The following is a 26,995-nucleotide window of genomic DNA, read 5'->3' as shown; positions in this document are numbered from 1 at the left end:
ATGTGGGTGCATGTTAAGGAATAGGCCAGTTATTTATGAACAAACAGGTCAGATGTAATGAGCAACGGTTTAATTAGAAACGGTTGAGCTGCCATCCGTGAACGTCAGGGTGAGTGTATCTGCATGCTTCTGTTTTTTTTACCTCTCATTTGCATTTAACACTCGGCAAACGATCAAATTACTCCGTCTGTAGTGCGCAGTCTATTTGCCGGCATTTAAGACGACACACGAGTGAATTAATTATCAGTGAAGTTGCTGATCATTCGTTTCTAATACTGTATCTTAACCAGGTGCGACACGATGAAGCAGAGAGCAATGAATGGTGCGTCTTCTATGTTTATTTTAGTTGTTGTTCTAACTTGCTGTGATCATGGTGAAGAGCAGGACATTTCATTTGGTTTCAATGTCTGTCGCATTGAGCAGGGTAACCCTGTCTGCAGTGAAATCACAATGCTCCAAAATCCATCTACACATAACTGTAGATTAAACTCTTTCCCCGACAAACACAGAATTTTCCGGGAATCCGTGTTTTAGGTGGTATGCGGTAGGGGGTGCTGTGGCACATCTTCTGAAAGAGTACTAAATCTCCTGATCAAAACACATATGAAGAACATGTAGAAACAACCAACATATGAATCAAAACAGCTTAATATTAATAAATGAAATGTCGGCCCAGGACGAGCTATTGGACTGTGCAAGCATTGGAGGTGTTAATGGACTCAAACTACTCCATCTATGTTTTGGTCATCGTTCTGAATCCGATCTAGATGTAGTCTATAACAAAAACGTGATTTTTCTCAGCGTTTTTCTCAAAATGTTGCTTTTTTAAATATAATATTTTTCATTCAAATTATAATTGTTTTGTTTAAAAGCAGAGGGTCTATTCTTTCTTTTGATATAGGCTATTGAATGTCAGATATTCATACAACAAAATATTCTGGGGGACATAAATTATTTGTGAAAATGATCAAAAACGCTGGGGGGTGGTTAAAGATGGGCTCAGTCATTTATTTATTTTTTATTTTTACACAAAGATATTAATAATAGTTTTGAAAAGAATGTTTAAAATCATGTACTCTTATAAGAGATGAAGATGCCAGTCATGTCTGAAGCCTAATAAAAGCCATTTTATTCTACGTTGAGCGGGTCGCTTCAAGGGGGCGGCCATTTTGAATCGCATGACTCACTGGGTGCATCTCAATCAGCTCCCTAGCTTCCAAGGTAGTGAATAAGTATATTGTGTACATGAATTCAGGCACTGGTAAGGACCCTCACATTGGGACACTTGCTGTTTCTATCCAAAGGTGCAAATTTAACTTGTGCGCTAAATGGGAATATCGCATAAAACATTTGCCAATAAAGCACCGTTTCCATATATATATATATATATATATATATATATATATATATATATATATGTATATATATATGTCTGTGTGTGTGTGTGTGTGTGTGTGTGTGTGTGTGTGTGTGTGTGTGTGTGTGTGTGTATGTGTAAATATATATATAAGAAAAATGGAAGTTGTTGCAGTAGGAGAAGCCACTGTATATTATAGTTTTTGTATATAATAAATTACTTGCACCGAAATGCAATAAACACGATTATGTTATCTTATCGGAGACGGATGCCTGCTGTTCGGGAACACAGTCATGTAAGACAGTTCTGGGAGGTAATTATACCAAACCACTTTGACGACAGACTTTTTTTAGGCTTTTCAGAACGACCAAAAACAGCATTTCAGATGCTTTGCAACAAAATTGGTCCGCTGGTTGGTCCAGTTATGCCGTCCCATTGCGTCAACATGACTTTGGGAGCATGACTGAGGGGCATTGAGGAATTTATTTGGTAAATGTGCATCCTTATAGTTTATGCACATGCTTTCTTTTCGGTTAAAAAAGGTATCCGAATGAATTGAGAAAGCGCAACATTTTTTATGCACATTTTTAGAATTTATGCGCATCTTGCATTTCAAGTTTGTTTTATTTAAATAGAACATTTAAAAACAGCAAACACAGCTGACCAAAGTGTTGAACAACAAAAAAACGAAGAAACACAGGGCAAACCACACATTAATGACAGAAACTCACAGTGAATTGAAAGCCAAGAAAAAAAAAAAAAAGGTTTTTAAGAGACGATTTAAAAACAGTTAAGGACTGTGCCGATCTGATATATACGCCGGAAGACTGTTCCACAGCCTAGGGCCGGCAATGGCAAAGGCTCTATCTCCTCTATGCTTTAATCACGATCTGGGGACAGAGAGAAGTGTCTTATCACCGGACCTCAGATTTCGTGTGGGATTGTATACTGTAGATAGAGCAGCTCAGCATTTCCATTCAGCGTTTTTTTTTTTTTTTTTTGCAATATCCCAAAATAGGCACATAAAAATAGGTGGATAAAAACATAGCTACTGATGACTATTTCTGGTGACATGACAACGTCCTCTTTGTACAACACCACTACTGGTATTTATGGACAACAGCAAAACTGATCGTAACTGACTGTATTTTTTGCAATGCTATTTTAAGTTCATTATACTTTATTGTAACATAACCCTTCAACATATCAGCTGTAAATGAAATCTAAATGAATGTATGAAATAAAATTAAATATCCGTTTTCTTTTTTTCTCTACGTGTCATGATATGTATTGAGTTGGTTTGTGTGATTTATGTTCTATGCTTCAGAATTTCCGTTAAGGGAGCATAGTTCACACTGTGAGCCTTAATGCTCAATTCTGATTCTTTGTTCAGATACGATTTTTTTGTATTGCTGTTCACTTTTTTGTTGCAAAATGTTGGCAAGAACTGATAAGAATGTAAAATGTGTACCTTGAAATGCAATGTAAGTCGCTTTGGATAAAAGCAGGAACCAAATGCAGAAATGTAAATGTATAGTAAATGCAATATCAAATTCCAGTACGAATAGATGGTCCTGGACTGACCCTCATGCGCAAAATAAGGATTAAAAGACGTCACGCAGCATGTTGTCATACATAAGTAAACACGGAGGACATTAAAGTAGCATGAGCGCAGAATTGTGACGAATGTTGCTGAGTGACGTCAAAGTCGTAGGAATTCCGAAATGGCTGTTCAGACTGAGGTCGCATTGCAAATATGGAAGTGGCACAAATCGGTATTGTAAAAGATCAGATTCCATGTGGTTCACACTCTCATGAGAAAAACAGATTTGAGCAACAACAACAAAAATCGAATTTAGGCTACATTTACCTGCTGTCTGAACCCTGGTTTTCACAAAGCATTGTGGGACATTTTAGGGAATGAATGTTTCAGTGCACTGGAAGGATTTTGCGATTGAGACAGCCCTTAAAATGTCCGACTCCCTGATCAGTGCCCTGAATACTGAACTAAGGAGCTGATAATGACGCACCTACTTACACCCCTATTGGATGCTTTCCAATTAATCATGGCTGACAGCAACTGTTTGCTTTTGAAATGGAGCCTGAAATTTCATAATTACAATTTTTGTGCACATGAATGACCGAGCAAAGTTGTATTTACAAGTGGAGAAACTCAGAATTCGAAATGATGCACGAGTCGCTGAGTTGTGAGGTTCAAAAGGGACGTATCGGTTTGAAACATTGCAGAGACACTGATCTATAATATTCATAATTCATATATTTATTTATTTATTTATATATAAATATCATATTTTGATACCTTGTATTAAGACGTGATTTTCATAATTTTTAATCCAGCTAGTTGGGTTTATTGTTCACAATATATTTCTGAAGTTTTGGTTTAGGCTACTTCCATGTTTTTTCCCGACTTGAAAGTGTGATGTCGTAATAATGAATCCCTGACTCAGCAGGCAGCATTAGAGCATTGCTACAATGGCATCAGTAATGAAAACATTTCACAATCAACATAAACATAAGCACAACATAAAAAAAATGATCATCACGTATCTTATGAGTTTTGGTTACTTTCTCACCTGATGGGAGATCAGAAATCAAATTGGCACATTTCACTCAATAGAGATGATGTCATTGCTGAATAGTGTATTTGGCACACGCACACACACACACACACACACACACACACACACACACACACACACACACACACACACACACACACACACACACACACACACACACACACACACACACACACACACACACACACCCTTCCCTATTTTTTTAATTACTCGATTTTTATGCCAAATTTACAAATGAGGACAGTTGATGAGGTTTTTTGAGATGTTGTCAGGTTCGGTCACTTCTGGTCACACACACACACACACACACACACACACACACACACACACACACACACACACACACACACACACAAAAATGTCAAGGCATAGAAAAGAGCACAGTGATCACTTCACCAAGAGATCCTGAGCAACAGACCAAAGAAGGATATAACCTGATGTGAGGGCAATAGATAACGAGATCCCGCAGCAACTGTTTGTGTGAGCGGAAGGGAAAACAGAGAGAGAAAGAGTGACAGCAGCGAGAGAAAGCAGAGAGCTGCTGAGGGGGAAGATGCCGAGGTCTAATTTCAGACTCAGAGTGGCAGTTTCTTACTCAGCCGAACCGCTGCCAAAGCCTGACACCAGCTCCATTACCTCACCGTGAGCCCCACAAGCTTTCCCGCACCGCTCGACCTTTACAAGCCTCGATCCCGCAGTCTGATCTTAAGTCCTGGCTTGGTTGGAAACCATCACACACATCCCACACACTCCCAGCTACCCAGGTATCAACGTCCTATTGAGAAAACGGAAGGTGATCAATAGGCGCTGAGAGCAGGAAGTTAGGGTCAACTCCTCTCTCTGGGTTTCCTCTCACTCGGTGTCGCCACTTCTGCTTGTGCTCACCAGTTAGCCTTTACTTTGAGGCCGCCATTAACACACTACGGAAAGGATTAACCAATTACAGTGGCACGCTTGGCCCCCATGGTGTCTGTGGAATTGAACTTAAGGCGGTTTTCATTAGACTGATCTCTGAGTTTGGCATTTTAAAGTCTGGACATAAATGAGATTGTAAATCTGTAAGGTCTATTTCATGGAAGCGACAGGAAGTCCATTACAGATTTCATAAGAAGCGTGTGTTATGACCAGTTGTTTTCAACAGAAAGACCTTTATTGGTGCTATGTGAACCTGAGTTTCCTCGGTAACAAGGAGAGAGAAAATTGTCTTATTTTTCTCCTTAGATGTCCTTTGGTGTGTTTTCGTGCTCACGACCCTTATTTTTTCTAATTCTCGCTCTCTCTTTTTCATCAACATAAGGCGTTGCACTCAGCTTTGTGATTATATCACCCAGAAGCCCAAAATTGACAATATTTGACCCAAAGTCTCTACTCTAAACATGGATGTGAGATGTGCCATGGCTCTGAGTGCTGCTTCTATCAAAACATACGTCCATGACACTCATGAACAGCTTTAAAGATCAAGCATCCTTGTAAAGCACAGAATCTGATGCAAATGAACATGCATGTCCTGCATGCACACGGTTACCAATGTTCCCTCACAAACTCTAAGACACAAAACTAGAGCAGGATAAAACTGGGGAACGAGATATTATTCTGTTTGTCCCCTGAGAGCATTTAGATGCTCAATTTCCTTCAGGCATTCTTAAAGAGTGCCCTGCTTTTGACTCGGAAAATAAAGGATTCAGCAAGCAATTTTGAGCATGGTATTGATAATCTGACAGAGAAGTTTGAAGTGCTTCCTCTCCTACTTCTTCAGATCTGCAAAGGTGCCATTCAAGGGACTGACGAGATCTTGCTTCACCAGTTTCTTAATATATTAATATTCATGTGAAGGTTTCTCCCAATCTTTCAGCTTGTCGTCAAAGACATCAGAGTGTTGAACAGCACGTTTCTGGGGTGGAACTATGAGGCTTATATTACACGGAGAGCTAGCATTCCCATTCATCTGAATGGTAGTTCCTGAGCTGCCATCTTATGGGATCACGGATCTTTTTAAGCCAATCAACTGAACTGTAAAAACCATGTAAATAATCACTCTGAGGCTCCAGCAAAATTGTGTCATGACTGCACTGATTGGCTAATGCACCACAACAACACACATAGCCCCAAAACATTCACTAGCAGCTATCCTGAGCTGTGACTCAAAGGCAGCAGCCTGGAAAAATATAAACTAGGAAAAAAACAGTTTAAGCTCCATTTTATGCTTTAAAGAGCGTTCAAAATCCTAACTGTCGACTGGGAAAACATTGACTATATGCATATATGCCTGTAAAAAAATATTTTTTTTAAATAATGAAGAAAAAATGCATGGTTAATTTTTAATGACCGCGGATGGAGAAACATGCTTTTCACAGTCAGATGGCGTAGTAACAGACTCTACCAGCAGGGGGTAAAGAGGGTAATCAGCGACATGTGGACAGACTAAGGTGAGTCTGATTGGATGTGTTTTCTGAGGCTGTAAATCTCAACATTGTCATCTGTGGGTGTGTGTAGCCAATGTGCCTCAACCTCACGTTCTCATTTAGAGATCCCTGGTGGGCAGCAGCAGCTGAGCAGAGCTGTGTTTTGGTGCTTTCATAACAGACAGCCGCTCCAAAAAAATAATTCCAATGCTCCATGTTTCCAATTCCCACAGAGTCAGTAGAGTTTAGTAGAGCGTTGTATCTGTTGCTCATTTATGCATGTCGGTCTCCATGACGTTCTTTTATTATTTTGGTCCCATGAAAACAAGAAACGGCGGCTGATATCAGTCACATGGGCATGTGGCTTTGTTAAGTGTTTGTGTTCATTACACGTTTGTTGCAGATTGTCCTACGGCTTCTCACTCGCATCTCATTTATTTTTCATAATCGAGGAGACAGTGTTAGACTCACCCTTGAACCAGCGATATTCATTACACACATTCGCCCACACATGCACATGCAAAAAAATAGTTACCCATCCTTCATTGCGGTACTGAGACAATCCTGTACAATTGCTCTTATGCAGCTTTGCACTTTACTGTGCATGTAAAGGTTGTTTCCTTACCTACAGTACATAACAATAAACTTCCTGACATCTATTGTCACTATCAGAAATACTTTTTCTCCTTAACTTTCAAATTTTACATTTTTATTTATTTATATACAGGAGCACATTTAAAAAGCATTTTTAAATATTACTATCTCAGATTTTCTTTCATTAACCTGAAGAAAATTATTAGACAGCCAGACTTTGACCCCATTCAGACAGGCCAACATGTACTTCAAAAGACAGATCATTTCCAGCTTTAAGACGTGAATATAACTGTGCCATCTGCATATATATGATAAGACATGTCACAGCGATGACAGATGGATCTCAGCGGGCACATATACAATAAAAACAGCATAGGACCCAGAATAGATCCTTGAGGAATACCATATTTTAAGGGAATAAAGTGTTTGCAAAATGAACAGAGAATGTTCTATCCTAGATATGAACAAAACCATTTTAGAGCTGCCGCACAAATGCCTACCTCACCAGACGTTCTCAGAGAGAATCGAATGATCAACTGTGTTGAATCCAACTGGGATCCAACTTCATTAAGACAACCGCCAGCCCAGAATCAACCGCTATCAGTAAATCAATCGCAACTGTGGTCTCTGTGCTGTGACCAGCTCTAAATCCAGATTGGAATTCATCCAGAATATCATTCCCTTCAATTTTTTGAATTTTAAAATACTTTCTCTTAGGTAAACTGTAAGCAAGTCATTAGTAGAACTTGTGACTCTGTTGTGCTTTAAATTTTTGATTGTCTTATCATATCAGCTGCATATGGAGTGAGTTTGGGGTGAGTCTACCTGTTTGAATAATGGGATAGGATCAGGGTTGGCAGTTCGGATGTTTGGAAAAAGCGTTTAAATTTTTTTTTGGTATTACGAGTAGCACAAAAATGACACACTCCACCTTTAAGTGTAGTGTTGATCTTTACACGTGACAAGTTCACATGAATAAGCAGTTGAACTGAGAAGGGCAAAAGAACAAGTGAAGCGGAGTGTGATTGTTGCTCAGAGCTGATGGAGTACGCCGTACTTAACATGTTACTGTGACATAATGGTGGACTGGACAGCCATGCAGGTCCAGATGATCATGGCAGAAGGGAAGACAGGTTGCTTTGAAGAGAAGCAAGGATATCCCTGCGGCCTGCTACGAGTCCATCAGTCACTCTGCTTCACAGACCACACCTCCATTCTGCAGCTCATTTCGCATGATCATCACCTCATCTCAAGAACAGAGGGATGCATCTCTCTTCCTGACTGAGAGCAAGCTGCTTTTGAGATTAGATTTTGAGTCTTTGCAAAGCCAGATCGCTTTGGATGGGTTCACACTTATCACAGAGAATAAATTAGTCCCCGGCATGAGAGTAACATCTGTCTAATGCCTCAAATCTAAAAATGAAGGCCTTTGCTTTGGGGGAAAGATTGTTTTTACGTATGCTAATTTCCCCTTGGTTTTTCCTTGAGGTGAAGTGAGGCAATGTTTTAAAGTGATTGCTTGAAATGAGATACGTGGGAGTTAACGAATGCTAATGTGTTTTGGGTAATGATGACTACCGATAGGGAAGCTTCAATGGGTGCCACTTTAGCTAAATAAATAAATGTTCTGAATAATTTTGGCTCATTTTCCAATAGTTTCCAGTATTACTTGATATAGGCGTTATCACATTTTTGGAGCTTGCATCCAACCTGAGCTTCAGATTTTCAGGATTGAATAGAGAACGCCTTTTAAATCCCAATTCAGTTTCAAATTCGATTCAAATTTCAGTAGCAAACAAGATGCAGACTTGCAATTCAAATTTCAATATAAGAAAGGAAAAAGGAAAGGAAATTCCAAGAAATTCATACCCAGCAAACATTGACTTAAATTGAGCTGGAAAGTTTTGAAAAAAGTCAAACAAAAAAATAAGTTTAAAGGTAGAACAATAGATTATTTTACCAGAGAACACTTCATTTACCAGAATTGCAGTTCAGTAAATTCCTCTTCCTGTCATTCTAGTTCAATTAAAGAACCTTTTACATGACAATGTTTTCAACTAAATATGGAACATTTTCTATGCGTTTTGGCCTTTTAATTTCAAAGTGCAAGTTTTTTTGAAAACCATACCGTTATCGTCATTGTGTAAACTACAAAAATGCTAATTTGTGAAAATGGTGACGTCATGTGTTTGCGTATTACGTGTTCAGTCTATAGGCTTGTAGTGGACATTGCCAACTCCGACTTGGCATTCGTTTTCGCGGATCCGTGTGAATGGGGATCGTTTTGACAGTGTTGTCGTCTGTATGCGAAAAACTCAAAGGATTTTTGTTTTGTTTTTAGCACATCGTTGTCATTTAAATGTATCCTTAAATTTATACTCATGAGTTGAAAGGGAGCCAGTTCTTCAATTCTGAACCTCACCTAATCCTGATAGGCTCTCATTTACCCACATACCAAGTGACTATACTGTATCTATGACCTGTCTTATAGCAAGACCATTGGGCAGACATGAGCACATGACTGGATGAGTAATCAGACTTGATATAAAGCAGAGTTGGTGTTGACTGTAGAGCTCTGTACATGGTAAACATCTCTGTAGGAAAGCAGCTTTTAGCTTGTGATAAGTAGTCACAGTTATCCAAAGCGAGTGTGAATGTGTTAGACAAAGCTGTGATAGACAGTTTCTGCAGACTCCATGGAAATCAGCGTAGGCATTCTGACCGACCCAAACGACCCCTACAGCGTCTCCTCTCTCATCCAGATGGAGTGTCATCCATGGCCATAAGCTGTGCCGAGTAGAGCTTTTATTGAGGGGCAGATGCTCAGATACTACACAGATACCCCAGGCAGTCTCTCAACTTTAATGATCCAGAAAACGGGGGATCACATCTCACTCTCAATCCACCTACTCGCACCTGGTCCCATTTTTCAATACCCAACATTTAGAAAACACATAAGCATGCATAAGTTTGGCAAACTCACAGATGCAAGATAATTACTCACACACTGACAGAATTGTGAAGGTTTAAATTTCAGCCTTGAAAAAGGCTTGAAAATATTTCAGAAGCACCTTGTTATATCCTAAGGTTGTTAAGTAAGCGTAACTTAACAACCTTAGGATATAACAAGGTGCTTAGCTCTAGAGTCTTACTTAGATTTTTATCTTCTCTTTCTGTGTTTTTACTTTAAATGTGGCAGCCTTGATGCTGCCAAAGGCCCGTCCTCTCTCACACAAGGCACTTAATTCAGTTATGGACAGAGACAAAGTGCACAGTTCTCACAAAGAAGTACAGTGGATTTGATTAAAAAACAGGGAGCGAGGGGGTGGGAAAAAGAGAATTGTGCCTCTTCAGAAGAAAAAAGTTGGCTCAGAAGCTACAAAAGTCTAGCCTCATGTCTCAGAACCATCAGCTCCGGCAGACGAGCCGCTGCCTCACAGAAACAATCCTGCCTCCCTTTCCTAATTTGACCTGAACATCAGTCATGAGGCACTTAACTCTTCTCTCCCTGCCAAGTGAGGATATCCTCGCAGGAGTCATGAATCTCGCCGGGTATAACTTCCTCGTCTATCATCTCCCACTGAGAATCACTCATCCACAGCAGCCATCAATTCCTCTGTAACCAACCCCCAAAGCCAGACACGCATTCAATTTACCTGCCTCTCACCCTGAAAATCCCTCTAAAAGCCTGTCTGGCAAATCTCTTGAGGATCGTAACCACAGAGGAGTGTAACTGCTCTTTAACACGAAGGTCCTGACTCTTTGGCTTATTCGGATGAGCAAACAGACACATAAAGAGATAAACAGACAGGACAAGAGTAGAAAAGCGGAGGGTTACGCACACTGACGATCCTTTCCGAGGTGCCTGCGCGGGAGATGGTGGTTCCGTTAAGCCCCACCAGCGAGGGCAGTGTCTGGGACATCCAATTGGTGACCATGGCCATGGTGCTGAGCACCGCGCCAATCTTCAGGAGCGGAACGCTCATGTCGTCCCCCCGGCCGGCCGCCTGGCCCTAGTGCCCCCCACGCTCCCTGGAGCCGGGGTCCAGATGCAGCGCGAGTGCAGACACGAACCTGATGCGTCCTCCTCCCTCTTCCTCCAGCCAAGGGACGTGTACACGAGTCTCAAAACCAGCTCACACGCACCAGCTGCTCAGATCCGACAGCATCACAGCGATGCACAACATGCGTTATTCTTCAGCTGGAGAGCGACTGCCAGTGCCTGATTCACACTCCCTCTCCCTCCCTGCCTTCTTCTCTCTCTCGCTCTCTCTCTCTCTCCTCGCGCTCATTCAAGATGCCGCGCTGCGCATTGGCTGCATCTACCTCTCTCTTTCTCTTCCCTCCCCTCCCCTGCCTCTCTCCAGCCTTGTTTCACATCCATCCCTCTGTCTTCCTCCTCTCTGGCTCCTCTGCGCCTCTTGATCCCTCTCTTTTGTGAGCGCAAAAAAATCAGAGAGGCAGGGGAGTTGCGCAGCCCCAGATCTTTGCGCAACAATCAGCTGTTTGAAGCCGTCACCGTTTGAAGGGTTTGTCTTCCCTCACAACTGCACAGAGGCGGCTCACAGCTCGAGCTAAATTAGGATCTCTCGCCATGAGTGCATTGTTTATATGTGTGTGAAGAAGAGGAGCTTTACTCCCGGAGTGTTTAATGAGGAAGAGGACGAGGCGTTCCAGTCGGCGGCTTTCCCCTGACAGCTCATCCATCACGTGTGCAGCTGACACTCCCTTAATCAAAGAGTAATGGGAAATCTGAATGCGGACGGGTATGGCTCTGGTGCTCGGCACTAACCAGAGCTGACTGCAGTCCATCAGCAGCCCAGCCATGCAGGCCACTTTCACTCTCTCTCGCTCCCATCATCCCCAGCCTAAAGCTTAAAGCCACATAAGTCACATAATTAAACAGATGAGCCGCGTGGCGGCTGTTTAACCTTGAGCGATGGCCTGTTGGAGAACTGTGTCATTCAAGCCTTAAGTAGTATGCCTACTAAGTATGCACAGAGTCTCGGTTGTTACTTACAAAAAACAAACAAATGGCTTGTTTTATCCTCACTAGTGTACCTCAGGTGTTTTTTCTCAGACATGTTGAGAGTGACTTTTGAATTGCAGAAGTATAACGACAACCAATGAAAAGTGACAGCTGCCTGAGACTGTGTGTGGTCTCAACTCACCTGATGCATCTGTACATTTTCCTGAGTTGAACTAGCTCAACACTGCCATCATGTGTTTGTGTATGAGTACTGCATCTACAGTGACATAGCCCATTAAAGATACGCTATTGTGTGTGTTTTTAGTGTTTACCAGTAAATACTTTTTTGAGCACCTCTGTGCCATGAGTTTGGAGTGGGACTACCTTGCAGATGGAAGTATTTGGCGTACCTGACTGAAAACAGTCACAAGTTTTGCAATTCTGTTTAGCACAGTAATTACACACCGCCACTTTAAGGTTTGCCTGATCAGGTGTAATGCAGCATAACTTAGATACAAATGTACGTATCTTACGCCCTCTGTGGAATATACAATTATAACTAGTCACAGCCTGTTGGATGCTAGGCTTCCAGAGCTATCTGTTTTGTTTGCTTTTGTGTCACATCAATAGAAATCCAAAGGTTACACTGAACAGCATGACCTGATTTCTCAGTGAAATAAATCACACTAAAATGGATTTTCAATGGCAAACCACCATTTAGAGAGACTGAGATGATTCAGTTTAAATTAAGTTACAGTTATGTTTTGCCTTAGCAACAATCCATTTTATACATTTTTTTTTTAAAAAGGTGAAAATGATGTCATCATTTACTTGCAGTGTTTTTCCATTCCTATATGACTTTCTATCTTCTGAAGTGGGACATGGATAAGGTTAGGGACAGGTTTGGTTACTGTAGGCTTAAGGGTGGGTTAATGGGGATGGCAAAGGTACAACAATTTGAGACACTTAACATATTAGTATATAAATTGGGAGCTGGAAGAGCATGTTAGCAATGCCAAGGTCATTGGGTATGATTGTCACAGGAAACCCATACTGATAAAATATACAGCCGGAAAGAACAGAACGTTTCTTTGGATAAAAGCATCTGCCAAATGCATCAATGTAAAAATCGGTAAAATTGATCTGCAACTGTTATGACATAAATCTAACACCTCACCCACAGCTTTCACAAGCTTTGCAATCACGCAAAGAGAGAGCAAGCAACACCGTTTCATTTAAATGACCCCAAAAACAATGCTTCTCTCTGTAGGTTTTTTAAGTAGGACGGATCATTTTCACCCACTTGAATACGCTAACCTCACAAACTGAAGGTTTTCACCACAGTGAAAACACTGAGATGCTGACAGTTCATCTGAGGCTATTTAGAAATGGAAATAAATTGAGTAGCTATCCAAATACTGTCAGATGTACTTAGCACTTGCTGTATTCTCCATTGCCACAGAATATTACTCTGGGCCTCAGCTTGATAGCCTCATAAAAATGTATCAGAGTGAGAATTGATTTTTGGAAAGAGGACAAACGACCTTCTGATTCTTCTAATCATTAAAGTAAACACAAAATGGTCCTTCTCAGTAACGAATACATTTTATGAGACCATTTGTGATAATGAGGTTTTACATTATAAAGTAGTTTGTATCTGTGCCGATGTCCACTAGAGGATGCTGTAGTTCAACAGATTGCCACTTCAACAGGTAAGGCCCCATCTCTAGTAGAGAAGCCCCATGGCAAGGAGACAAAATGCTTTTGTTCAGAGCAATCAGGATCATGACTTTGCCTAAATGAGATCAAAGGAAGACTCAACAAGGGTTACGGTCACGAAATGGTGAAATTTCCGTTCTTTTTGAAACATGAGTCTAAATGGAAAGTTAGACAACTACATTCTTTAACTGTGTTGCAGTTACAAGCCAAATGTGAAATAGTTAGGTATGTGCTGATGACAACTAGTCATAACTGGTAAATATTTATGTGGTGGACGGGGGAATAAAACAAACAACAACAATAATAAAAAAAAGCCCTGAACTGTCCAAAAATGAAATCAGAATGTTTTTGACAGATTTGTGAGGACAAAAGCATTTAGTGTCTCGAAATGGCCAGTATTTTAAAATAGTAATTAAACCTCAAAGACAATACAAAGTCTTAATAATTCTTCTAAACCAGAATCAGTCAATACATCTACTATTATAATGAAATTCAAGCTATATATACATTGAAGTAGCTTTTATAAACGTGCCTTAGAAAAAAACATTACTGGGAGACACATGGCACGGACAAATTTTAAGATATGTCAGTGCAAGTTGCTTTCAGTTAAATCAGCTCAAACATGCATTTTAGGCTTTGTCTACATAAATCCGGATACATTGGAAAACGGCGTTTTCGTTTAAAAACGTTTTCGTCCACACTAGCGTTTTCATGCGTTTTACAAAAGTTTCTCATCCACACTAAAACGTCGGAAAATGCTAAATTCACCTTGCTGCGCATGCTAAACCCTCACAAAAGCTATCAGAGATGATACAGACGGGAAAATATATACCGGTAATAAAGTTATCGTGCAATTCTTCTGGCTGGATCATTTTATTTAGCAAAATATCTCACCATTTACTGATGCGTCCAGGTCGTACAATATGCGTCACATGACTAAAGATGCGTCATCGTTTTTAAATACCTATATCTGTTTTCACAGTCCACACTACAACGTGAAAACGGGGTTTTCAAATTTATCCACTTTTTGGAGAGCATTTAAAAAAAAAAAACGTTCATAAAAACGCTGTTTCAGAGTGGACGGAAGGCCAAAATGGAGAGAAAAATATGCATTTTCAAACGAAAAAGTATTAGTGTGGACAAGGCCTAGTCTGCGACTAGCTTAAGCCTCGTCTGTGAAACTGAGGTTAGGTGTTTAAATAAGGAAATGTACTAGCAGGGCTATGCTAACCAGTTAAACACCGACCAATTGATTTATATACAAATATTCTTCAATCCGCTCCTGTTTGCTGTTGTATGCACAGAACAATTTGAGGGTTAATTTAACAATGCAGTTGTCAATCCCAAGATCTGCATGGTTGTGTATTTTGTGCTGCAGTCATAAGCTTCTGTTGAGTTTCTTCCCTTCTTGCCCCGCAGGCCTCTCAGTCTGCTATTTCTGTCCACGGCGCTCACATCCTCATTAATGATCTTACTCATATTCACACACACACACACACGTCTTCGGAATGCATTTGCACAACAACACAGGCAGTCACACACAGCACACATATACACACAAACCCGTTCAGACTCAGGATGGCGTGTTTATCGAGCACTCAATGCTAAACATCCATTTAAAGTCTGACCGTGGTGCTTGCCTTCAGGGCTTCTGGTTTAAAGGGCATTTTTAATCAGTTCACACAATTTAAATGAACTTCAACTGCAGAGTGCAGCGCTTCTGGCGGTCTGCAGGTGGCAGTAAAGATCTAGAGTTTCCCAAACGGCCTCAGAACCTCTCCAAGGACACGGATTTACTATTCAAGAACCTGTGCCATAATAAATGTGTCTGCTCGGCGTGTCCAAGACCATAGTCCCTGTCTTGTAAGCGTTTTCCTACACCTGCACATGCACACAGAATTCAACCCACAACACATCAAATATTCACCACTCTCAGTTTTGCAGGCAACAAACTTCACAAAGCATTGTTTTCTACATCAACAAGCCAGCCCTGAACTCGTTCTAAAGGGATAGTTCACCCAAAATTGAATATTCGGTCATCATTTACTCTCATATCATTAAAACCTGTATAACAATCTTCCTTCTAGGAGGTTATTTGATGTTTTCAGAAGAAGTTGTTGTACGGTGCTTGCTTGACATAGTCCACATTCAGTTCCATTATATAGAAAATTACTCTTTAAAAATGGGTGCTATCTGTTTCATGGAAGAAAGGACGTCATACAGGTTTGGAACAAAATTAGGGTGAGAGAATTTAGATTTGTTGATGAATTGAACCCTGATCACAGTAGATTTCACTTCGCACAATTGCAATGCATCTACATGCAGCTCAGGTTTGTACCGCAGCTGTCGCATACAGATCAGTACGGATTGTAAACGCTTCGTTCATGTGGGATTTTACAGCAGATCCCGCTATACCGTGGACGCTCGACATGCAACGTCCATCTCACTTTCCCTTCTGCCAGCACTTAACTCCTGCCCAAATCCCGCTAAATAATGCAGCCCGCCACCGCCAGCGCTGGATCCTGCAGCGTCACAGCACCCTGAACACATCAACTCCCATTATGTGTTCTGAGAAATATTAGTGCTGTGATGTAGGCCTGTTACACATTTATCCATGTGCTACAAACAGACAGTGACAGTGCTGAATGAGGGATGACTGAGGCCACTGGCTGGTTAAACGTGTCTCCCTGTGTTATGCCAACGTTACCTTCCCCATGATAAATGTCTAAAATGGCAGTATTATTGAGCTGGTGCTCAGCAGGGAACAGGATGTTCTGCGAGATGAAGCACTTTGGTTACAGAAGAGGTTTTGAGAGCTCATGCTGTAGGGATGCAAGTGTGTAATTTCCTTTCATGAGTGATGGGTGAGAGTATAAGCTTAAAGTTGAAGTGTGTCATTTTTTTTTAAGTTAATATAGTTTCTGCTATTGTAGGTTAATGTACAGTGTCAACTATAAGTATTTCAGTTTCAACTTTTTTCTTTTTTTTATACTTTAACTGTATTTGTTATACACTGCCTGGTCAAAAGAGGTTACCGTTTGGATTTAAATGCGTGAGAGTCTGGGTCATTATTGAAGTGATTATTGTGTTTCTAACATGGTATATGTTTGGCATCAGTTCTTCTAACTCTAATTGATGGAGTGTGTAGCTTTTCTTAAACGACCATGTATAAGGAAGACACATCATGGCCATATTCCAGGATGACAATGATTCATCAGGATCAAAGTGTGAAAGAATGGTTGGGAGGAAGCTTGAAGAATCATTTTCACACATGAATCGGCACCTCTTGAGTCCAGATCTTAAATTCACTGAAAGTCTTTGGCATGTGCCGGAGGAGACTATACAGAGTGCTGGACTCTTGCATTGACAATACAAGATCTTGGCCAAAATTTGATGCACCTCTTGATGGAAATAAATGTTGTGATGTTATTTCCATCAATTCCAATTCCAAAGAGGTGCATACATTTTTGTATCTTGTATTTAAGTAGAATTTTACTTGAATTTACACAAACTGGACACAAAAAGTGGAGCACTTTTATGATGGATGGATGTACTTTTTTCATGGATGTAGTGTAGTATCAGGGTGTTTATTAATATAACTCCGATTGTAGTCATATACACCTAGGATGGCTTGAGAGTGAGTAAATCATGGGGTGATTTTCATTTTAAAGTGAAGTACTCCTTTAATTCTGGTTCATTTGTCTACTGAAAACGCATGGTCAAGTTGAGTGCACTGCATTGTGGGATACAACATTCCCCGCAGTGTGCTCTGTGGGAGACTGCAAATGCAGTAGGTCAGCTAAGTATATATGCATACAGAAGATTAGCATGGTTTGCACATTACGCATATTGTATACACGGCAAAATAATATGGTAGCATGCTGTTCCGAATATAGCCAGTCGTTATTTTTGCAATTTCCCTTGTTGCCATGAGAGGCAGAGAAATGATTTTACCTTTAAGGAGTATAAAAACAGCACTATTATTCATCTAAGATGTTTTTTTCCCCGACGTCACATACAGTACATGCAAGCACCAGCTCACACATGCACACAGCGGTTTGGACAGAACACAACTGTAAACAAAGTCCAGCAGTCTCCTCTTCTCACATCCTTTGCCAATACGGCTCAACACTGCAGTTGTGAGGGGACACGGAGACACAAAGCCACAGCAATAGTATCCTGGCCTGCTCTATTTATGACCGGTCCCTCTTTATGCCACGATGTGTCAATGGACACAGAGACAAAGAGTTCTGTACACCGGAGCAGTGGCATGGTAGCCGAATGCTTCACTTTCTCTCTAGGTGAGAATAAGACTGCTTTGCCTCCCTATTGAGTTAATGATGCCATACACATTCATCTCACAACCGATTACAATGATCACCGTTCGCATTTTCCGCGCCTCGATGACCCAATTACACCCACAGCCACGGAGATTAATTCTGTGAATAACATTCCCCGTGAATACTGACTCGACACGCTGACCCTTTCCGCTGCTCTGAACTAATCAAACATTCGTTCTGTGGTGGGAACTGAAAAAAAATCCCCTCCGCTCTTGTAATTTGACTAATTACTGACAGAAAATTGGGTGTCTTAAGCCTGAGTGAGAGGAAGCCGAGGCCACGAGAAGGCCTGTTAATTGAGGTTACCCCACACGGTTATGTGTGTCGCCTAAATGCCTGTCTGCCGCGCTTCTGGCTTTGGCCTTGACGCTGTCTTTGAGAATAATTGGCTTTTCAATTTGAAGCTGAATGAAATCTACTCCCCATTTGAGCTGGTCTTATTCTTTTTAAATAAATTGAGCTATGTTTTAAAATGGAGGTAAACCCTTAACCTGTAAATGGTTGAGAGTTGATTTCACTGTATGTTTAGGCTTGCTAGGTATAGCTCACTGAAACATGGTGGGATTGTATTGTACTGTCAACATATTGGTACTTTTGGTAGTCCAACTCAAAACCTGGGGGAAAACCACTGAGTGTCTTTAAAAATAACAATTGGTGTAATATTGTTATATTCCCACCTGGCTGCAAGCTTTTCGAACCATTCTTTGGGGTCCATTTGTGCCTGAATAAGCCAGATCTGCCACATAGTAAGTGGATCCCCTTATATAGATATTATGCACCAGAGAAACAAGCGCATATTTCTATGGCATTGTTGGTGAAGTGAATTTACTTGATCACAAGCATTGTAATATTGGAAGCAGATGTCATAACAAATGTCTGTAGACCTGGAAGATTTTGTATTTATAGGATTCATAGATTTATAGGATTTATATATTTAGGGATGACAGAATGTTCCAAGCTAACAAACTTGTACACATTCATGTCACATTATTTAAATTTTTTTGCACTGACATACTGTACGCCTTTGTGATAAGGGAACTGAGATCTTACCGAATGCTTGTCACAAACCAAACACCATATGTCCTCTGTATTCAAACTGTGTTATGAACCATTAGACTAAGGACAAAGCACTGGCAAGCTATTACTAATACGCAACCTGTGACACCTGTACTAATAAGATTCTGGATATATAAAATGACCCAGTGGGGTTTTTATTCAATGCCTATGCTCATTTTTTTTCAGTTAATCGGTCAAACTAAGCACTTGTGCTGCATTAGCCTGGGATTTGTTGCTAATGGGGCTCAAAATGTTATTTTCAGGAGCTGCGCTTACATGGACCCTTATAATCAGATTATTAGCAGTCCAAAAAAAATGTAAACTTGTAACCACGTCAATCGGAATAAATTGGACATATTTGTGAATGTCGTTCTCAAGTTACCAGAATGATAACTTGCTTGAGGGGATTGCTTCGAGCAATGCAGAGGAAAATGTTTCTAGTAAGTTGTCATGCGAGTCATCATCATTAAAGCCAACATCCACCTCATGACGTGCAAAGTTTGCCAGTGGTTGTCCTCCCATTGTTTCATCCATAATGTTGAATCACAGTTAAGACGACGGCTTGCAAATCCATGTCGAGAGAATGCATGTATACGACATAGCACACATAAATCAGATTACATAGTGTTCATTTAAATAGTAATCGATCATGTGATACATTAGTTAACATGGAGGGTTTCTTATACCGTGGTGCAAGATTGCTTACAGCAAACACAGAACCTAAGTATTTAAAAGTAAAGCAGCAAGTAGTGATGCTCCGATTGATCGGCCGCCGATCATGATCGGCCGATATTGGCTAAAAATTGCTTGATCGGCGAACCCCAAAAGCGCCGATCAAAAAAGCCGATCATGTGACGTAAATTACTCGCGACTTTTTTCCACCTGCATGCGCGGCGCACGGGCACACAACAGCAGACCCGAGCTTGCCAGTGGCAACATTAGTTCCCATTCGCCGTCATTCGACGTAACGTCTCCGTTCCCTACTCAGGGAACGAGGGTTACATCCGTAACCGAGACGTTCTCCTTCTCCCGTCTGGAAACGCTGGCCGCAGAAAGTCATTACAAAGTAGCAAAAAAGTAGTCGTAGCCTACAAAGCGGAGCTGTAGAGCAGGGGTCTCCAACACGGCGCTCGCGAGCTGCCAGTAGCTCGTGGCCTGACTGGAGGGAGCTCGCCAAGGGGCCGTTCACATATCGCATCTTTTGCACGCTCAAGTTTGTTATTTCAAATGTAGGCGTGCGGCTCATTATAGAAGTGATGCGGCCGTTTTTTCCACGCGCAGCGAGATGAAGAAATATTAACTTCAGAATTCCGCAAAAGCGACTAAAACTTCTTTGTCATTGTGGAGAGCGCAGTGCATGGTTGCATAGCAACGACAGACGCCACGGGAAAATTGGACCGCATTTTACTATTAATAATAATTAAACAGAGCAATTCCAATAGTGTCCTCGCACAATATTAATAATAAGCTAATGTGCATTGTAAATGTCAGTAATTTATCTTTTTTTTCCCCGTCACTACACTGGGGCGTTAGGACCCACACAGACCACAGGGTGAGCGCCCCCTGCTGGCCTCACTAACACCTCTTCCAGCAGCAACCTGGTTTTCTCAGGAGGTCTCCCATCCAGGTACTAACCAGGCTCAGCCCCGCTTAGCTTCAGTGGGCAACCAGTCTTGGGCTACAGGGTGATATGGCTGCTGGCTGTCATGATAGATGATGTCATTGTTTGCAGATTTCATTATGAACTCATCGGCCAGCGCCATCCAGAGTTTCATGACTGAACTGTCACTGTGATTATGTTCTCTAAAAATGTGCGCATTTATTAAAACATAGCTTCATCATGCAGTGGATCTACTGAAATAAGCACGGTTAAACTTATGTAACAAAAGCCTGTTGTGAATTCAGTAGATCATTTACATAATTTTTTTATTTTATAAAATTTTTTACCTGAAACGCATCTCTGTGATATTTATGTGACTGATATTTGATTATGTTAAATAAAGATAATGGGTTATTGAAAAATTAAGCCTGGGTTATTGTTCACACAAGAAAAAAAATTAGATAAAAACAGAGACTCAAATATTAAATGGCGATTAACACTAGAAGTGCCAGAATTCCATAACTACTAGAACTGCCACAAGCGGTCATTTTTATGGCTAGATTCCAAACTCTATATCCTAAATAATAAATACCCATTTGAGAGATTAATGCATTTATTGTATTAGGATATCGTTTAAAAACAAAACAACACCAAACTGTACATTTAAACAAGTTTAATTATACATTTATAAATAATAATATCATTAGTAGCCTACCGTAATTATCGAATATTCACAACAGATAAGCTATATTTCCATATCCATTCAACATAACTCAGAACAAGAACAACTAAAAGTATCTTATTTAATTCTGAAACATTTTATTTTAATATAATAACAGAGAAAATAGTCTAATAACTTGCATATAATAGAGAATGTCTACGTAAATAGATAACGTAGTCAGGTATTATTAGCCTATTTCTGATCAACAAATTAAATTTAATATACTTTTTGTTTGTAGAAATTAGCATATATGCAAACACTCAGGACCGCTACTGACCTTTCTGTTGACAGTGAGAGAGACAAAGGTCAATCGGGGGAAATGTAACAAAAGAATACCGCGAAATTAGGTGCGGTCAATATGACCGTCTATGGCCAAAATAGGTAAATATGTTCATTCGTTTTTTGCCTTGTGTGTAATTTATATGAAAAAAAAAACATTTTAAATGAAAATACAGACCCTTTAAGGAAAAGTCAGGTACCAGCACGATTTTATTTATTTTTTCAATAAAGTTATTGCAGAAATAAAATTCAAATTAAACGGTCAAAATGACCACCATGGCCATTCTAGTGTTAAAATGGCTGTTGTGATTTTTGCAGTGAAGAAAAAGATGGCATGTAACACTCAAGAGACTGAAAAGGATATATTTCTGACCGGTGAACTCAATTCTCTACCTGCTATGGTGGCCATGACCCATGTTCTGAAACGGAAACATTCAGACTCTTACACCCAACCGCACAACTTAATTTACCCACTCAACATCCATTTTTAGTCATGGAACAACATTACTAGAAACCAATTATAGTCCAAACCCTTTCCCTAATCCTAACCTCCACCAAGAGGACAGTGATTGGTTGATAATAATGAATATTCAAGTTCCTAACTGCAGTTCTAAGCCTACAAGTATTGTTTTTTAATAGGAATATTGATCCTAAAAAGCAAACATGTTGACACGCCCTACCTGGTTAAACCCCATTAAACTGGCAACCACCCCCCAATTTACGTTTGCATTTATGTTTTAGCAGATGCTTTCTTACCGAAGCGGCATTCAGTTAAATGAACCAGTACAGTTAATAGCAATTAGCGCGACAGGTAACTGAAATTACACAAAGCTTGTAAGCTCTGTTCAAACCTTCAGATGTGTTATCCACAAAGCAGCTGGAATCCACAAAGCCCCAGGATCAGATGGTGTACACAGCAGAAATCCTTGTGCTGAACTGCTCAACTTACTTACACTTGCTGTGCCAGTCCTCACTGGACCAAAGGGTCTGACTGCTGTAGAAAACCTCCTGTCTCACTCTCAAACAAGAACAGGCCTCACAATCCTACTGACTACCTAGCTCTATAGCTTTCTAAACAGGTTCTAGAAGAGGTAAAGGCTTAGATTCTGTCAATCGCTCATTTAATAAACAAAGATCGTCCTCACAACTTGCCATAGACGCAGCATTGTTTGTTTCCCTTTGAATTTCATTCCTATCCATTTCTGCCAAGAACTGCATCCAAACAATACCATAGCCAGGAAATGCACCAGAATCCCTGATGTGCCCTTCCAAAGCCACCTCACATATAAGCGGAGGCAGGCACAAATACCTACAGCATTATTGGTTACAGTGTTGTGAAGAGTTAGTCCCCTGTACAGTGCTGTCTGCATCAAAAAATAATAAAAACAATAATACCATGTAAGTCCCTGTCAAGGAAAGTTTGTCCACTTGCCAACTATACATGTACTGTATTTGCAAAGCCTGCTGGCAACTATTTCCGACATACAGGACCAACTCCTATCTATCTGAATGGGGAAGCACTGAAATCTTAAAAACTATACTGGCCACACTTACATATTTCAAATCAGAAATAAATCTGACATGAAATGTCCAGGGCCCGGTTCCCCAAAACGCTCTTATCGCTAAATAGTTCTTAACCTATTCCTTAACCTCTCTCTTAACTTTATGGCACGATTCCCGACACGTTCGTACGCTAAGTATATCTTCTGTAAGTCACACTGTCGTAAGTTTGGTCTGGACCATTCGTAAGCTCTCTCTTAGCGCTGTTTGAGCTCAAGACGCTAGTCGCCGCCACTGTGCAGCAGTCTTTAGAAACCAGCGCAGCGCAGTACAAGTCAAACTATGGTATGTTGACAATGTTGTGGCTCAACAATGATTTTATGTTATGGACATTTTAAGACTAATAATAAAATATGTTTGCAATGGATACAGGCCTATTTATGAAGTTGACTTTATTTGGTATCAGAACTAATATGATGGTAATTAGCCAAGGCTATTTCGTAATGTCATTAAAGCGTTTAAATTGGCAATCACTTTTGATAATTAAAATCTGCCAAACAATTTGACTCTAAATGGCTCAGATCTATAAATGGGTAAGCATGGTGGTGTCCAGTAAGTGATCAACTATGGCAGCGATCCAACGTGTCCTTGTATTGAATCAAATGTTTTATTGAAAACATTAACCAATGGCGATCAATACCGCATTAAACAGAAGTAACTGCAGCTGCTTGCCAATCAATTCTGATTGTAAAGTACCTTACCATTAATATAAAAGTGTATTATATGATTTTTAGAAGTCGTTAAACCCATGTCAAGAAGCGGCACAAGTGGCACAACGGGATAAGGAGGGTGGATGATTAGCGAGGGATACCCGGTTCGTCTACCCGTCACAACATGTGAACATATTATTGACAATTTGATAATTTAATTAATAGTCTATATTTTACTGATAACTTAAACTATGTTAAAATAAATGTTACTGGAACCATTTGAGGAATGTTTCATTTGCATAGAACGTGTTGTCTTTCTTAACGCCGTAATGCACCTTCGCGTGAAGTGGAAAATCGATTCCTGAGCAATCGATGCCAACTAAATCAGCACCTTCACTTGGGACAGTGCCTTTGTAAAGTCGAACGTAAGAGGCAGCGTGTTAAGAAGCTTCCTAAGGGACACTTCGGGGAACACACTTAGGAACATTATCGGGGAACCGGGCCCAGATGTATGTTAGGTTGGTCATGTAATGCTCATGTACAGTCCTAAGTGCAAATCTCTGGGTTCTAGGAACTGGGAACTGGAAGCTTCTAACTGGCGCGATGACTTTACCAATTACCGATTGTCTCTTTTATTTAGAAGGTGGGACTTGCATTACTATAGAGCCACCATATTGCACGTTTCAGTTTATCCCATTCATAGCAATATGAGTGCATCATTTTGGTATATAGCCATTGCTAATACACTCTCAGGAAAAATGGTACAAAAGCTGTCACTGGGACAATACCCCCAAAATATTCTAAATATATAAAGATTCTAATATTTACAATTTATGTACTAATATGTACATTTTTGGTACCAATATGTACCTTTATGTGACTAATATGCACTCTTTAGGCACAAATATGTACATTGTAATAGGGTGCCACCTCAGTGACCGCTTTTGTACCTTTTGTTTTTGAGAGTGTATGTATAAAATGCACTTGAACATCATTACATGAAAAAACAAAACAAATACAGAGTATAGTTAAAAGCTAGAAGGCTAATCGGCTAACAGTATGCTAAGCTAACTAAAAACAAAAATCTATTTTTCAAAAAATCAAGTAATTTTCAGGCCATGAATAGAGTAACCATTAAACCAGGTATTTTTGAGCCAATGGAATTATTTTGGGGTCCTAGGTGGACTCAAATCAATAGGTGTACTGATTTTTGGCAATTGGGGCAGCACCTGCACTGCATTTGTTGCTCTACCAATGACTACTATTCCACATTTATCAATAGGCATTGTTATAAATACGTACTACTCACAGCTTGCTATAACATCAGTTGCTTGGCAGTCAATACATTTGTATAAAATCATGAATTTTTCTCATAATACCACTGTTTTGAAGCACGGTAAATTGTACCTAGAAAATGTAATTAAATGCAAAACAGACACACACATTTTAATAATAAACACCCAAATATAGCTTAATGATACTATATCTGCTAGGACTGACATATGTTGGTCACAGGTAAACAGTTTTTAAGCCTTTATAGCAGAGGGGGAAAAACATGCATCTATTTATTCTGGTTTTGTAAACCATGTCTGGATAAGTGTGTGTGATTTAGAAAAATGGGTCAGTGGCCTCTAGCATTCTATAGATGGAAAAAAAATGTTCACTCCAGGACATCAAACACGAGGACATCAATGGGCCATACAGATTGTGTGCCAATCCCTGTCTCCCGGGGACCGTTTTTCCCTCAGACCGTGCAGGGACTACAGTACATGTATTCACTCTCAAGTGCCCCAAGTGTGAAAGACTAGTGACATTTCAGGAATTAGCCATAAACTGCCACCGTTTTCTGTGGTAAAAGATAATAAAAGTGCTCGTATTACACTAATTACTAATTAGATTAGCCATGTTTTAGAGCTAAAAGGAGGCGAGCAGCTGGCACAGAAAGACCGTACTGGACCTCAGCAGACAAAAGCAAATGATTTGAGTGCTCTTTAAAGCAAGGCAAAATAAATAGATAAATCCCACTAATTAAACCGCCGTTGTTTATATTATGCTACTGTGAGAGTGCAAATGGGCATTAAGAGACCGAAAGGTGTTTGGAAGTGAGGGTCAATGCAGATTTAGAGATGCCTCTGGTGTGCAACACATGAGTGAACTTTCTTCCAGAGATTGCTTCTCTGCAGGTTATGAATGTGAATGTAGACTGTATAATTTAATGAGGAGGCTGCTGTAATTACTCGAACAGCTACGGACGTATAAATCACAACACATCCCAAGACCAGCGCCTTAATGGGAAATGTTCTTGAAGGGGAAAAAAAAAGGATTGCACATTTAATGCAGTGTAGAGTAAACTTCTATCATTTCAAAATGAATAATGTGTCCAGAGGCGGCCGTTTCTACACATATTTGTGTGTTTAGTTTGGCATTTACAGACATGTTTACTGCTACACAAGGCTTCCTTTCTGAGAAATAATTCCGGTTACCTTTAGACTAGCATGTTCTGCCGAACAGAAAATGATGGTGACTAATGAGAACATGAGTGAAATACATTAACCTGCCAGTTTTTCAGTTGTGGGCGTAAAAAAAAAAGGTGATAAAGTGATCATTTTGATAAGATGAATTTCTACAGGCAGACAGGGAGGTTACTAAACTGTTTCCATTCACTTCATTTGTCCTACTAATCTCATGGCTACTGTAGGACTCTTTTGGTCCGTGTCCCACCGGTGGCATTCAGTAATTGTGTGTACAGCCCATTGATCCGTTTCGTGATTGGGCAAACAAAAGGAAGTTGGGGAAAGTACAGGAAAAAATAAAGCAGGCAAACAAGAGGGCTGATTTTTAATGTAATGAAGAGGATAGTTTGCACAGTCATCAAAACGTGACATGCAGGATCTTTGTTCTGTGCATGATCATATTCAGTATTTGCTTGTGGGCCAATGATATGGGCCAAAGTTTTATTTTTTATTTGATGGTTTGTTCTTGTTTTGTGTGACCAGCAGTCGTCCGCGAGGGGCTGCTGGCTTATACTTTCGTTTTGTATTTGTTTTATTTTATGACTAAAGTCTTTAAATATTCACCTTCATCCTTCTTCCCATAACATATATCCTCGTTACAAACATTTATACCATTTTTAAGAAAAAAATTTAAA

At 40.1% G+C, this 26,995-nt stretch overlaps 1 protein-coding gene across 2 annotated transcripts in view; it reads right to left on the bottom strand.

Annotated features, from left to right (window-relative positions):
* Positions 1–26,995, bottom strand: part of olfm2a (olfactomedin 2a) — an 80,593-nt gene that overhangs the window by 23,447 nt on the left and 30,151 nt on the right. The window contains exon 1 of one of the 2 annotated variants that reach the window (XM_079608287.1): positions 10,796–11,534. The exons of the other annotated variant lie outside the window; for it this stretch is intronic. Within the exon in view, the coding sequence (XP_079464413.1) occupies positions 10,796–10,939 (144 nt within the window). The 5' untranslated portion in view covers positions 10,940–11,534. Of the gene's footprint in view, positions 1–10,795; positions 11,535–26,995 lie in introns of those variants that run through there. 2 annotated transcript variants of the gene reach the window in all.

The sequence above is a fragment of the Phoxinus phoxinus genome (genome assembly GCF_949152265.1).
Source record: "Phoxinus phoxinus genome assembly, chromosome: 1".
NCBI lineage: Eukaryota > Metazoa > Chordata > Actinopteri > Cypriniformes > Leuciscidae > Phoxinus > Phoxinus phoxinus.
The sequence above is the reverse complement of the archived record's forward strand: the minus strand, read 5'-3'. Positions and strand labels throughout refer to the sequence as shown.